The sequence below is a fragment of the Coregonus clupeaformis genome, chromosome 5 (assembly GCF_020615455.1).
Source record: "Coregonus clupeaformis isolate EN_2021a chromosome 5, ASM2061545v1, whole genome shotgun sequence".
Taxonomy (NCBI): Eukaryota; Metazoa; Chordata; class Actinopteri; order Salmoniformes; family Salmonidae; genus Coregonus; species Coregonus clupeaformis.
Window position 1 is genome coordinate 8,431,009 of NC_059196.1, and position 14,883 is coordinate 8,445,891.

The 14,883-nt window shown below is 45.4% G+C and overlaps 2 protein-coding genes across 2 annotated transcripts; one reads left to right on the plus strand and one right to left on the minus strand.

Annotated features, from left to right (window-relative positions):
* Nucleotides 1-5,833: 5,833 nt before the first annotated feature.
* On the plus strand, nucleotides 5,834-10,529 carry LOC121567069 (zona pellucida-like domain-containing protein 1). Its single transcript, XM_041877012.2, has 11 exons — nucleotides 5,834-5,873; nucleotides 6,159-6,266; nucleotides 6,683-6,909; nucleotides 7,496-7,686; nucleotides 7,979-8,051; nucleotides 8,304-8,401; nucleotides 8,631-8,714; nucleotides 8,840-9,011; nucleotides 9,264-9,363; nucleotides 9,557-9,583; nucleotides 9,706-10,529. Exons 2-11 carry the CDS (start codon nucleotides 6,167-6,169, stop codon nucleotides 9,864-9,866), a joined length of 1,233 nt encoding a protein of 410 aa, XP_041732946.2. The 5' UTR covers nucleotides 5,834-5,873; nucleotides 6,159-6,166; the 3' UTR covers nucleotides 9,867-10,529.
* Nucleotides 10,530-10,620: 91 nt separating this feature from the next.
* zgc:162608 (uncharacterized protein LOC100037332 homolog) lies at nucleotides 10,621-12,438 on the minus strand. Its single transcript, XM_041877010.2, has 3 exons — nucleotides 12,249-12,438; nucleotides 11,982-12,081; nucleotides 10,621-11,698 (listed from the first exon to the last, which is right to left on the minus strand). The coding sequence occupies exons 1-3, from the start codon at nucleotides 12,295-12,297 to the stop codon at nucleotides 10,882-10,884; spliced, it is 966 nt and encodes a 321-aa protein (XP_041732944.1). The 5' UTR covers nucleotides 12,298-12,438; the 3' UTR covers nucleotides 10,621-10,881.
* Between the last annotated feature and the right edge of the window lie 2,445 nt (nucleotides 12,439-14,883).

Genomic DNA, 14,883 nt, shown 5'->3' on the forward strand with positions numbered 1-14,883 from the left:
TTATACAAGCTGTACACTCACTACTTTACATTGTAGCAAAGTGTCATTTCTTTAGTGTTGTCACATGAGGGGTGTACTCACTTTTGTGAGATACTGTATACAGTGGGGAGAACAAGTATTTGATACACTGCCGATTTTGCAGGTTTTCCTACTTACAAAGCATGTAGAGGTCTGTAATTTTTATCATAGGTACACTTCAACTGTGAGAAACGGAATCTAAAACAAAAATCCAGAAAATCACATTGTATGATTTTTAAGTAATTAATTTGCATTTTATTGCATGACATAAGTATTTGATCACCTACCAACCAGTAAGAATTCCGGCTCTCACAGACCCTCCTGTTTTCCACTCATTACCTGTATTAACTGCACCTGTTTAAACTCGTTACCTGTATAAAAGACACCTATCCACACACTCAATCAAACAGACTCCAACCTCTCCACAATGGCCAAGACCAGAGAGCTGTGTAAGGACATCAGGGATACAATTGTAGGCCTGCACAAGGCTGGGATGGGCTACAGGACAATAGGCAAGCAGCTTGGTGAGAAGGCAACAACTGTTGGCGCAATTATTAGAAAATGGAAGAAGTTCAAGACGACGGTCAATCACCCTCGGTCTGGGGCTCCATGCAAGATCTCACCTCGTGGGGCATCAATGATCATGAGGAAGGTGAGGGATCAGCCCAGAACTACACGGCAGGACCTGGTCAATGACCTGAAGAGAGCTGGGACCACATTCTCAAAGAAAACCATTAGTAACACACTACGCCGTCATGGATTAAAATCCTGCAGCGCACGCAAGGTCCCCCTGCTCAAGCCAGTGCATGTCCAGGCCCGTCTGAAGTTTGCCAATGACCATCTGGATGATCCAGAGGTGGAATGGGAGAAGGTCATGTGGTCTGATGAGACAAAAATAGAGCTTTTTGGTCTAAACTCCACTCGCCGTGTTTGGAGGAAGAAGAAGGATGAGTACAACCCCAAGAACACCATCCCAACCGTGAAGCATGGAGGTGGAAACATCATTCTTTGGGGATGCTTTTCTGCAAAGGGGACAGGACGACTGCACCGTATTGTGGGGAGGATGGATGGGGCCATGTATCGCGAGATCTTGGCCAACAACCTTCCCTCAGTTAGAGCATTGAAGATGGGTCGTGGCTGGGTCTTCCAGCATGACAACGACCTGAAACACACAGCTAGGGCAACTAAGGAGTGGCTCCGTAAGAAGCATCTCAAGGTCCTGGAGTGGCCTAGCCAGTCTCCAGACCTGAACCCAATAGAAAATCTTTGGAGGGAGCTGAAAGTCCGTATTGCCCAGCGACAGCCCCGAAACCTGAAGGATCTGGAGAAGGTCTGTATGGAGGAGTGGGCCAAAATCCCTGCTGCAGTGTGTGCAAACCTGGTCAAGACCTACAGGAAACGTATGATCTCTGTAATTGCAAACAAAGGTTTCTGTACCAAATATTAAGTTCTGCTTTTCTGATGTATCAAATACTTATGTCATGCAATAAAATGCAAATGAATTACTTAAACAATCATACAATGTGATTTTCTGGATTTTTGTTTTAGATTCAATCTCTCACAGTTGAAGTGTACCTATGATAAAAATTACAGACCTCTACATGCTTTGTAAGTAGGAAAACCTGCAAAATCGGCAGTGTATCAAATACTTGTTCTCCCCACTGTATATGCTAAATTGTTTCCTTTCATCTATCTTATTCATTTCTGTCACGAACGTTGAGAGACGGGTCAGACCAAGGTGCAGCGTGAAAAGCGTACATGTTTATTCACCCAGTAAACATACAAACCAAAACAAGAAACAACGTAACGTGAAGTCCTCAGGCTTAAGTATGCTCCCCAATCAGAGACAACGGGCGACAGCTGTCTCTGATTGGGAATCACACCCGGCCAAACCTAGCACTGCAACATAGAAATAGACTAACTAGAACATAAACATAGAATTTCTAGCATAGATTCTCACGCCCTGACCAAACCAACTAAAGGGAGTGGAGCAACCGACAAGGCCAGGGCGTGACAGTACCTCCCCCCGAAAGGTGCGTACTCCGGCCGCACCAACCTGACTCATTAGGGGAGGGTCCGGGTGGGCTTTCAGCCTCAGAGGCGGATCCGGCTCAGGGCGTGACGACCTCTTCCTCTCTGTTGCGCCCCTGGTCTGGTCCTCGGCGCGATGCTTCCCCTCTCCTTTCTCCCACGATGCACCAAGCCCTGTCTGGACCCTGGTGTGGGAGACCCCGAACCTGGAGAGGGGCTGACGTCTGGACCTGGATCGGCAATCACCCCACGATGCACCAAGCCCTGTCTGGACCCTGGTGTGGGAGGCCCCGACCCTGGAGAAGGGCTGACTTCTGGGTCTGGAGTGGAGCCGCTGACCGGAGCTGAACTGGACCCCGGTGGAGCGGACTGCTCTGGCTTCGGAATGGAACCGCTGGACTGGGCACCGGTGGAGCGGACTACTCTGACTCCGGAATGGATCCGCTGACCGGAGCTGGACTGGACCCCGGTTGAGCGGATTGCTCGGACTCCGGAATGGATCCGCTGACCGGAGATGGACTAGGCACCGGTGGAGCGGACTGCTCTGGCGCCGGAGTGGAGCCACTGACCGGAGCTGAACTGGATCCCGGTGGAGTGGACTGCTCTGGCTCCGGAATGGAGCCGCTGACCGGAGCTGGACTTGGCTCCGGTGGAGCGGACTGTTCTGACTCTGGAATGGAGTCGCTGACCGGAGCTGGACTAGGCACCGGTGGAGCGGACTGCTCTGGCTCCGGAATGGAGCCGCTGACCGGAGCTGGACTAGGCACCGGTGGAGTGGACTACTCTGACTCGGGAATGGTGTCGCTGACCGGAGCTGGATCAGGCACCGGTGGAGCGGATTGCTCTTGCTCCGGATTAGAGCCGCTGACCGGAGCTAGGCTGGACACCGGTGGAGTGGACTACTCTAGCTCCGGAGTGGAGCAACCGACCAGAGCTAGATCAGGCACCGGTGGAGTGGATTAGTCTGGCTCCGGAGTGGAGCAGCCTTCCGGCAAGTATCCATCCCCATCTCTGGAGCAGGACTAAACGCCGTGCCCAGCCTGGGCACCGACGCAGAGGAAAATTCCAGCCCTGTAGTAAGACTGGTTGCCGGCCCCAGACTGGGCACCGACACGTTTAGGAGCTCCTGCTCCAAAACGGGACTGTACGTCGTGCCCACCCTGGGCACCGACGCAGAGGTGGTTTCCAACCCTGTAGTTGGCCTGGTTGCCGGCCCCAGACTGGGCACCGACACGCTAAAGTGCTCCCTGCAGGGGACCGTCGCTGGAGGTCGGGTGAGTTGTGTGGTTGGAGGAGGTGTAGAAACGCCACCTCTCTCCCATCGCTCCAATCTACTCACCACGCGCTCCATTGCGCTGCCGAGAGCCTGGATCCTGCTCGCCTGCCGTTGGATACGTTCCTCCAAAGATCCGGACGGACTGACTGTACCTGCTGACTCCATTTTAGGTGCGTGTTTCTGTCCTGGAACGGGCCGTGCCGGACTGGGAACACGCACCACTGGCTTGGTGCGAGAAGCAGGCACGGGACGTACCGGGCTGGGAACTGTCGTTGGAGATGTACGACTGTTCCAGTCCTCTCTCTCCGCGCCCAATCCTCCTCCAGTGAGGACTCCTCCGGGAGCCCCCACGAGTTAGGGAACAGAAACTCATCGTCGTCGTCATCCTCCGACTCCTCAGTGTAAAACTGTTCCCATTCCTGCTCTCATGGTCGTAGGGACTCCAACTGGAACTCCACCGGTTGCAGTGGTTGGGGCGCTTCTCTCTCGATCCCCGACCACCCCTTTAGCCCCCCCAATTTTTTTTATTGGGGCTGCTTCTTGGGCTTTCTCCGTGACCGAGTCCTTTTGGGGTCGCCGTTTCTCCTCTCCTGCCTGGGCTTCCTCCTTCGCCCAGGGTCCTCCATCAGCCAATATCTCCTCCCAAGTCCAAAATGACTTCCCCACCTGTGTCCAGGGTGTCTGCTGCTCCTGGGCACGCTGCTTGGTCCTTTTGTGGTAGGATCTTCTGTCACGAACGTTGAGAGACGGGTCAGACCAAGGTGCAGCGTGGAAAGCATACATGTTTATTCACCCAGTAAACATACAAACCAAAACAAGAAACAACGTAACGTGAAGTCCTCAGGCTTAAGTATGCTCCCCAATCAGAGACAACGGGCGACAGCTGTCTCTGATTGGGAATCACACCCGGCCAAACCTAGCACTGCAACATAAAAATAGACTAACTAGAACATAAACATAGAATATATAACATAGAAACTCACGCCCTGACCAAACCAACTAAAGACAACAGGCCTCTCAAGGGCAGGGCGTGACAATTTCTTTCTTGCCATCATATAACATGTAAGGCAAGCAACATGCATTCTATTACTATATTATTTCCACATGTACAGTACTGCCCTTTCATTCATTTTCAGAATCAATTAACCTTGATTATCCATTGATTTAAATAATAGTAAACAGCTTAGCTTCAAACTACACTGTCTCAGATAGACAAGGGTTCAGAGTTTTGCGTAATCTTGAGTGACCCCAGCAGCCATTAGGATTTTTGGAATCTGATAATATGATTAGATCACATAAGAATGCCCACTGCATTCCGTGTTGAACACTAAACAGTTGTCATTGGAGAGATCTTGGGCAGAGACAAAAAGTGAAGGGACTGTCACCGAGTGATGCATCCGTATAATGTAACAAATCTCTTCTCTCGCCAAGGGGCTTTTGGCAGAAACATATCTGGTCGTTTTCATTCTATGTTTCACGCTGAACAATTGGCCTTCACAGTTGAACAGTAGCAGTTGTAGCCTATAGCAAAGTCTACTTACAAAGTAGCTCTTGGAACACAATAGAGTAAAGGGCTGACATGCAAGTTAAATTAACAATGGCTATTTCTGGTTCTGTGTTTGTTACCTTGTGGCTTACGTTATCACATTTCCAGCATTCATAGTGTTTCATTCTCAACACATAAATCCACTCTTCTATATAGGACATCCCAAAAGACAGCTTTGTCTCTCGTGGAGATTTAACTTCTCACTTTTAGATGGAAGTTTGATAAGAAATGCAAAAGGACCCCCAGGGATTGTATGGCATTTTGATGAATAGGTTTTGTGTGGTGATTAATGTTTATAAAATTCGAACAGACACACCTCTGCTCAAAAGGTTTTGTAATGAAATGTCAACGCATGCCCAACCCATGAAGCTCTAAGGGCCTGTTTCCTAGACAAAGGTTAAGCCTAGTCCTGGGCTAAAAACCATGCTCAAAGGAGAATTTCATATCGATTTTCTGTATCATCTCATTGGCTCGGAATTCATATTATCGGATATTCTACACATTATCTCAACCTATCAATTAAAAAAGATATATATATTAAAAAGTTATATATATTTGTAACTACTTGTTTCCACAATTAGCAAATCACCGAAGAATATTGCGTTCAAGTGGATTCATTATAATGTAAAAAAATCCTGATGCTGAAGTGGATGAATCTAATATGATAATATATTTAAAACAGATATGAATACAGTGTACAATATATCCCTGAAAAGCAACAATGCTCAATCATTCTCAAGATATCCCCTAATTGTTTCCAAGAAATATGAAATATCCCGTGCAGGTTAACCTTTGAGATCTATGTCAAACCCCACTGACACAGTCCTCTTAGTGGTTGTTTGATGGTTTAAAAAAATATTGTGTTTGTGTGTTTGTTGAGGGGATGGATGTGTGTTTCACTCCCATGTGATATTAGATGTCAGGGAGGTCTAACACCTGTGGTATATGAGACACATCCCACCACAACCTGTTCACACAAACACCTCCTCGGGAACCTCACAGGTAGGATGGGATGACTTGAGACTCAGCTCTCCTGCTTTAGTTTTGAATGGTCAAACCAAACATATTTAGAATAGTGAATAATTGTTTAGGGAAGTTTATCATTTTTGAAATATAACAGATTTTGTTTAGTGGTACATTTTACATGTTTATTTCCTGTATGGGATAACAAATCTCACAACCATCTCTGCATTATCATCTGCTTTGCACTCTGATCATGGATGCTGACTGTGGCTCTTTCTGTTCTGTGAATGTCCTCTGAGTGTCTCTCATCCTCTCTCTCCACAGTAGTTAAGATGCTCTCCCTGTACTGTGTCTCTGCTGTGATGGCTATTGTCCTCCAGCCTGCCTCCTCCATTACCTACAACTGTTCTGCTCTGTACAACAGGGTCCCAGGTAAGTCCTGAGGGTTGAACCACATGGCCATTCAGGGGTGGAATTCCCCATGTGAAAATCTCAGGGGGAACATTTTGACCTGAACAATAATTGAGACATGGTGATCAGACAGTGGTAAGCTCACTGAGTGATTCCCCCCAGTAACTTGCCTGGCTGGGCTGATGAGACAGTGGATTGCGCAGTCAGGTGTAACAGAGTAAATAGGCATTTTAACGTCATAGATTTAGCTGGTGGTAACTTGTGGAATAGACACCGGCTGGAATGCGCTTTTAACCAATCAGCATTAAGGATTAGACCCACCCGTTGTATAAACAGTGGTAAGATCACTGAGTGATTCCCCCCCAGCAGCTACTGTAGCCTACTAATGATTCTGTATATGTTTTAACCTCTACTCCCTCTCCTCTGTGGCCACTCAGACAACAACGACTTGACGGTGGACTGCGGGGCCAGTATGATCAACCTGAAGGTGAACCTGTGTACGGCTCAGTGGGCAGGCTTCGACCCCGCCGGTCTGGCTCTGAATGGAGAGCACAACAAGAGCCAGTGCCAGGGCTTGATTGACACCAGCGTGGATCCGCCTGTCATCCGCTACCAGCTGCCTGTCAATCACAGCCAGGAGAACCCCTGTCGCCAGTCACTGCAGGTGAGAGGGTGACTGTACATTCACTGTGACAGAGTGCCTTAGGTAAGGTGTACATTTTAGTCATTTAGCAGACGCTCTTATCCAGAGCGACTTACAGTTAGTGAGTGCATACATTTGTATTTTTTCAGGACTTCTGCATATATACCGTGCATGCACAATGAGAGAGTGCCTTAGTTACGGTGTAAATTAGGACATCATTAGGTTTTGGGCTGTTTAACTGTATGTAATGTATGTCCAAGATTAGCCTTCTGGTGGTTATTTGGGAAATAGGAAAATTGTGTGTAGCCTACTGTGAACTGTGCAATTGTGTAAAATGATACTACCTTACCTTATTATAGAATCGAATGTAAACCAAACCTAATATTTATAAGTTGTGTTTTGTGTACTAGCTAAGTGTCTAATAACAACTTGTTGATCCTATATCAATCCAATCAATCATGATCTTACATTGATGCATCATTGTGTTGGTCCTATATAATTGATCTATCATTCATTGATCTTATATCAACAACTGACTAGACACCCCCTTTCCTTTTCCCTTTCAATCATCAATTCATTGATCCATCATTGTGTTGATTGAGCCTAGATCTTGGACGAGGCCCCGGATGCCTCTGGTTCCTTCAGCTTTTTCTCCAGCGTCCAGTCGGTCATCATCACGGGCTACCTTGACACCCCCAAGTCCTCTGTGGGGATCATCAGTTATGCCACAGACCTCTATTATCACTTCTCCTGCCGCTACCCGCTGGAGTACCTTCTCAACAACACAAAGATTGTGGCGTGAGTCTCGGTCCTCTATCTGTTTATCAGTAAAAATATACTTTATTGATCCCCAGAGGCTGAATTGGGTTATATAGCTAGCGAGGTAGCTAGATGTTTTTTAATTTAATTTAAAAAAAAATTGGGTTACAAATTAACTCTGTATTGCTACCCAGTGATTAATTCAAGGCACACAAACAGACAACGTTTCGATCCCACTGGGATCTTCGTCAGGTCAGCTGACGTATAAATGAACTATGACACTTTCTCCTTCTTCTCTAACTCCAGCTCTCTCCCACTCTTTCTATCTTAGGTCGTCAGTCTCAGTGGCCACTAGTGACAATAATGGCACGTTCATTGACACGTTGAGTATGAGTGTTTTTAATGTGAGTGCAGTATTACATTCCTAATGCATAAAAAAGCATCCATTAATGGTCAGGGCTGTTTGAGATGTATATACACTGTCCCCGCCTATAGAATGTTATTACAATGTAACTATATCTTAGCGACATATTATGACAGGTTAATTTACTCTTATTTTACTCTGCTATTAGTCTTTTGATTTGGATATTTACAGAATAAACCTCACCTGTGATCTTCCTCACAACTCCTTCTCTTCTCTACTGTTTGTTGTGCAGGACACTGATTACGGTCACCAATTGGTGGTTCCACCGACAGGACTTGAATTGCGTTCCAAGGTTTACGTGGAGGTCAAGGCCACCAACCTCACTGGGAAGTAAGTCAAGCTTTTGTCTCTTAACTTATCTACTGGGTCAATTGTCAGAGTCCACACTCATTTCATGTACAGTATTTTGTATTGTAGTTTGCCATATCCATTATATTCATTTTTATTTGTATATTCTATTTTTACATTATTCTGAATGGTATACACTCTTTTTCTAACAAATTGACATGATGACTCTCTCTCTTCTATCTCTCTCTCCCTCCCTCCCTCCCTAAAACAGTTTTAATCTGTTACTTGACCACTGCTTTGCAACCCCATCTGCGTACAACATGTCAAACAATGAGCAGCACAACTTCTTCACAGGGTTTGATAAAATCCATCCTCTCATCAATTTCAAATACAGAGAAATATGGATGATAAATTACAGGCCAATATATTGGTCGTATTAAGTGTGTGCAAAATGACAATTCTTATAATCCTTATTCACAGATGCTCTGTTGATCCACGCTCATCAGTCACACAGAATGGGATTTCCAAGAATTCCCGATTCTCCTTTGAGGCATTCCGCTTTGTGACACACAATAACCTGGAAAGGTCCAGTATCTACCTGCACTGTATCCTTCGACTGTGTGAGCCCAGCAAGTGTCGGGAACTGGTTGATGTAAGTGGAGTCCACCCAACTACACCATTCTAACGTATCTTGTTCTCTACAATTAGCACCATCGATAGAACAGTGTTGACCTTGACCCATCACAGCAACCTTGTCAAGAGATCGGATCTCTTGGTGTAGTGGCTAACGTGTTGGGATGACAGTCACTGGACCCGGGTTTCAAGTCCGGTTGGCGCTACCCCCGGAATTCGCTGCAATACTATAAATAGTTTGTATAAGCATAAAAACTTGTCTTTGTCACAGGCTTGCAATAGCAGGAGAAAGAGATCGCTGGAGCCTTTTGGATCCGAGTCAGTGGAATCAGCCACTGTTTCTGTGGGACCACTCTATACCAGCAGAGCTGGTGAGACCTGGAATATTCTATTAACCATTTTGTTCAACATTATGTCTGAGATTCTGATATTCAGTAATAATGATCACGGGTAGCAAGTAATTCACTGGAGTTTATAGAGTTAATTGCTATCAGTACCACTGCTACTTAAATTCAATTTCAGTGAATAATATGATGTTTTCCCTCTCTGTTGTTTTTCCTACAGAGGAAAGACCTGCTGCGTTGGCATATAGTGAGTTAAATGTTTTTGCTAAATTCAAGTGTTAAATGGTTAATATGTCTAGGTGGGAGGATAAACTCGTCATTTAAAGCACGCCCCCAAACTATGCTCTACTTTTCCTCTGTGTGATCCAGGCAGCGGAGGGGTACAGTCAGGAGGTGACAGGGTTAACATCACAGGGCTGGTGGTAGGGATCCTCTTTGGCACCGCAGCCATAGCCCTGGTGGTTCTAGGCAGCTGGTTTGTCTTCAAGAAGCTCTACTGGGCAGGCGGTCTGTCCCATGCCTTTGACTGAAAGGTGTCTTGGCCAATGACCATCTACCAACTAACCTGTCCACCTGCGAGCTGCCCAATCTGATTCGCCTGATAGGGTGTGTTTCAGATTTCTCATTATGTCAATATTTTTGTAGCCAAAACTACTAGAGGACCTTGAGCGTGTCCTAAGAAAATAAGTTGACACTAGTGTCTAATTCTCCTTTTGTTTATAGATTAAGTTAATCAATTCCTGATACGCAATATCAATTACCAGTTATGAAGGAAAATGTATAAATGCCTGAACCATGTTGAATATTTCACCTTTTGTACTAACATATAAGCATTTCTGAAAGTATGTTAAGCGCTTGAGCAATACTGTACAAGACGAGGCAACATCAATACTTCTCTGAATTTATATCATTATTCTGGAATGTGGGAACTGATATATTACCTATTGCATTTATCTGACTACTATTAATAGCATTGCCTATGACTCCATAGATATATGCACTGAGTCTTCCACAATGCTATAATATGTTATGGGTTTTGGGGATTTTATTTTGATATACTGTACTCAATACAGTTGACTTGTAACCTAAGATGGCTGGGTTTAGCAATCATGCTGCAATTTCAGACCTGCTGCAGCTGCTCTGTACTGTATATTATTTGAAAAAATACTAAATAAAGTTGAATATGAATTCAATGTTATGTGTAATGGTGTCTATTTTTTATGAGAACACAATAAAAGTACTGCATATGAACTAGCCGTAAAAATACATCCTATTTACACGGTGTAAACTTCACACAAGCTTTATTTACAGTTGACATATAATGCCTTACAACAATCATCCACATGAAATAAACACAACAACGAAAACATCATAAATATACATGGATTACTTACTGTACTGTATATACAATGGTAGAGGAGTTGATATATATATATATATAAGCATGAGGAGCAGATACAATGATATATCTTAAATGTACCCTATAATGGGACACCATGTTCTTTCTCTCTCTCATTTTGCTATGAGGAGAGTTTTGTTCTGCTTTTACTGGACAGTGTGCAGAATGTCCTGGAGGAGAGCGCTTAGTTTCGCAGAGAAGTCCTCCTCCAATAAGCCCAGAGGTTGCAGAGAAAGCGGCTCGCTGGGGCTCTGAGCCTGTGACTCCTGCCCCAGAAGGTGCTTCTCTATTCGGGCATTGAACAACTGGTCCTGTAAGGCGGCGCTCTGGCAGAACTGCTCCATGCTGGTGGACACCTCAGCCCTGAGGGGGTGTGGAGCCAGCAGGAGACGGGCCAGCTTTGCTTTCAGCACCCCCACCCTGCCCTGGACCTCCAGACTCAACGCCTGCACCTCCTGTCCCAGCCGGACGTTCACCTCCTGCCAGAAGTCCCCCTGGATGGTACCATTGAGCTCCCTGATCATGCTGGATGTCTTGGTTTTGAAGTCCTGGATGACAGAGGTCATTTTGGCACTGCTGTCGTCTAAGGTCTGGCTGATCCAATGCACGGCCTCCAGGTATAGGGTGGGTCCGGCCGCCGCCTGGCTTTCCGCGGCCTCCAATCCCTGAAAGTAGAGCCTGAGGTGGCTACACAGCTCCTGGCTGTTGTCGTTCACGGCGCTCTGGAGCTGCTTGGTCAGGGGGGCCAGGCGATCTCTCATGCTGGCCAGGGTGGACTTGCTGGACTGGGGGTGGGCAGGGTACGGGGCGAGCCTCTCCCTCAGCTTAGTGAGCTCCTGGTGAAGGCGGGAGCGCAGCCTCTCGGACTCCAGGGTAAGCTTGTGCCTGATCTCAATCACCATGGGGTTGGGGCTGTCCTGGGTGTACAGGTTGCTGTTCTCCACATGGCTCTTCCACATCCCACTGTTAACATACAGGATCAGTTAAAACATTGTTATAAGACTGTTATGAGGCTGTTAAAGGCTGTTATAGGACTGGTATAGGGCTGTTAAAATACTGTTATAGGACTGTTAAAATACTGTTATAATACTGTTATAAAGCTGTTAAAAGATTGTTATAAGCCTGTTATAAGCCTGTTATGGGACTGTTACGGGACTGTTTTGAGGCTGTTATAAGGCTCACCTGTATACATGCATTTATGATTTATGATTCAATTGTTTATGGCATATATTGTATGAGGACATACTTGACATCCTTGTTGAGGTCTGTCTTCTCATTAGCCTGATTGGTCATTATGTCCTGTAGGGCCTGTGATGTTTCTCTGCTGGTACGGTGGAGTGGGTGGGCTACAGTAGGAGATAGGAGAAGTTAACACCATTGATACATTAACTCATTTTAAATGCTATTATTCTCTTTAAAACATAATTGCATCTGCTCTATATTATGATAAACACTATTCGATAGCAGATGCAGTGATGTTTTTAAGGAAAAGGAAATGGGAGAAAGCACAAACCTGTGGTTGTCAAAAATGACAAGGCGAAGATCACTACTTTGAGATGCATGTTTTTTTTTCACTGAGGAGAAATTGAAAAATGAATTTTCTAACAGGAATCTTCAGACTAAATAGACCAAAAAACAATAGAAGTAGCGGAAGATCAATAAGTGAGAGAGTGGCCTGTCCTTACCTGTGTACTAGGTTTGGCAGAATGACTCTTCATCAAGACCGTGCTTATAAAGGGATGGGTCCTTCTTATCATTGGCTGTCCTTAACTCTGCCTGTGTCAACACACAACACGTGGAGGGTCATGTTGATAACGAATAGCACCGAAACACAACACACAAGAACACTCACTGTGACAGACTGCACAAGCTCCAACATTCCTTGCGACATCGGTTTAAAGAATTTCAAATGACGTCATCCTGTATTAAGGGCAAGATTGTAGAAGCGTTGTGGTCGTGAAAGGAGTCATGTGGGGCGACAGGGTCAATATCAGGAAGAGTTTGCAGGTCAATAAAAGAGGACATACAAGTTGATTAAATTCAACTACCATGGGGACTCATTTGTTCCTAAAAAACAACACGTTTAATTATATTTAAATGCACTATTGAATTCATCCACTTAGGTACACTACATGGCCAAAAGTACACTATATATACAAACGTATGTGGACACCCCTTCAAATGAGTGGATTCGGCTATTTCGGCCACACTCGTTGCTGACAGGTGTATAAAATCGAGCACACAGCCATGCAATTTCCATAGACAAACATTGGCAGTAGAATGGCCTTATTGAAGAGCTCAGTGACATTCAACGTGGCACCGTCATAGGATGCCACCTTTCCAGCAAGTCAGTTCGTCAAATTTCTGCCATGCTAGAGCTGCCCCGGTCAACTGTAAGTGCTTCTATTGTGAAGTGGAAACGTCTAGGAGAACGCTACCTGCCCCAATGCATAGTGCCAACTGTAAAATTTGGTGGTGGAGGAATAATGGTCTGGGGCTGTTTTTCATGGTTCGGGCTAGGCCCCTTAGTTCCAATGAAGGGAAATCTTAACACTACAGCATACAGTGACATTCTAGACGATTCTGTGCTTCCAACTTTGTGGCAACAGCTGGGGAAGGCCCTTTCCTGTTTCAACATGACAATGCCCCCATGCACAAAGCGAGGTCAATACAGAAATGGTTTGTCGAGATCGGTGTGGAAGAACTTGACTGGCCTGTACAGAGCCCTGACCTCAACCCCATCGAACACCTTTGGGATGAATTGGAACGCTGACTGCGAGCCAGGCCTAATCGCCCAACATCAGTGCCAGACCTCACTAATGCTCTTTTGGCTGAATGGAAGCAAGTCCCCTGCACCAATGTTCCAACATCTAGTGGAAAACCTTCCCAGAAGAGTGGAGGCTGTTTTAACAGCAAGGGGGGGTCAACTCTATATTAATACCCATGATTTTGGAATGAGATGTTCGACGAGCAGATGTCCACATACTTTTGGCCAGGTATTGTATGTCAACTTGCAGGTTTAAAGTTATAGTTAAAGTTTTTTATTTTATTTCAAAAGTATCAGGGGGCTTCACACAAACAGTCCCAAAAATACTGTCTATGCTGCTGGAGGTCCTCAAGATTGCCTCCGCCACCACCGTCGGTCGTCCAGAATTTGTCCGCTGGACGACAGTCGTTCCTCTTCGTCCGTTGTCATCAAGCGTCTGTGGCACCGAGCCCATACGTTCCATGCTGGCGACAGAGGGGGAGAGGAAGACATGCATGAGCAGCAGGGAGCCATTCTGAACAGAAGTATTAGACCCAACATGTCGACCCAACATACCTCATCCCCATATTGTATTTATATTGTTATTTATTTTGCTAATTTGCACCCCAGTATCTCTATTTGCACATCATCTTCTGCACATCTATCACTCCTTAATTTGAGCCGTCACCTCTACATTTTGGACAGTCCTTCCGGAACCCATTTGCCAGGATCCAGTACGTCTTGTGGCAAGAAAATATATACAGTGGGGAAAAAAAGTATTTAGTCAGCCACCAATTGTGCAAGTTCTCCCACTTAAAAAGATGAGAGAGGCCTGTAATTTTCATCATAGGTACACGTCAACTATGACAGACAAATTGAGAAAAGAAAATCCAGAAAATCACATTGTAGGATTTTTAATGAATTTATTTGCAAATTATGGTGGAAAATAAGTATTTGGTCACCTACAAACAAGCAAGATTTCTGGCTCTCACAGACCTGTAACTTCTTCTTTAAGAGGCTCCTCTGTCCTCCACTCGTTACCTGTATTAATGGCACCTGTTTGAACTTGTTATCAGTATAAAAGACACCTGTCCACAACCTCAAACAGTCACACTCCAAACTCCACTATGGCCAAGACCAAAGAGCTGTCAAAGGACACCATAAACAAAATTGTAGACCTGCACCAGGCTGGAATGACTGAATCTGCAATAGGTAAGCAGCTTGGTTTGAAGAAATCAACTGTGGGAGCAATTATTAGGAAATGGAAGACATACAAGACCACTGATAATCTCCCCTCGATCTGAGGCTCCACGCAAGATCTCACCCCGTGGGGTCAAAATGATCACAAGAACGGTGAGCAAAAATCCCAGAACCACACGGGGGGACCTAGTGAATGACCTGC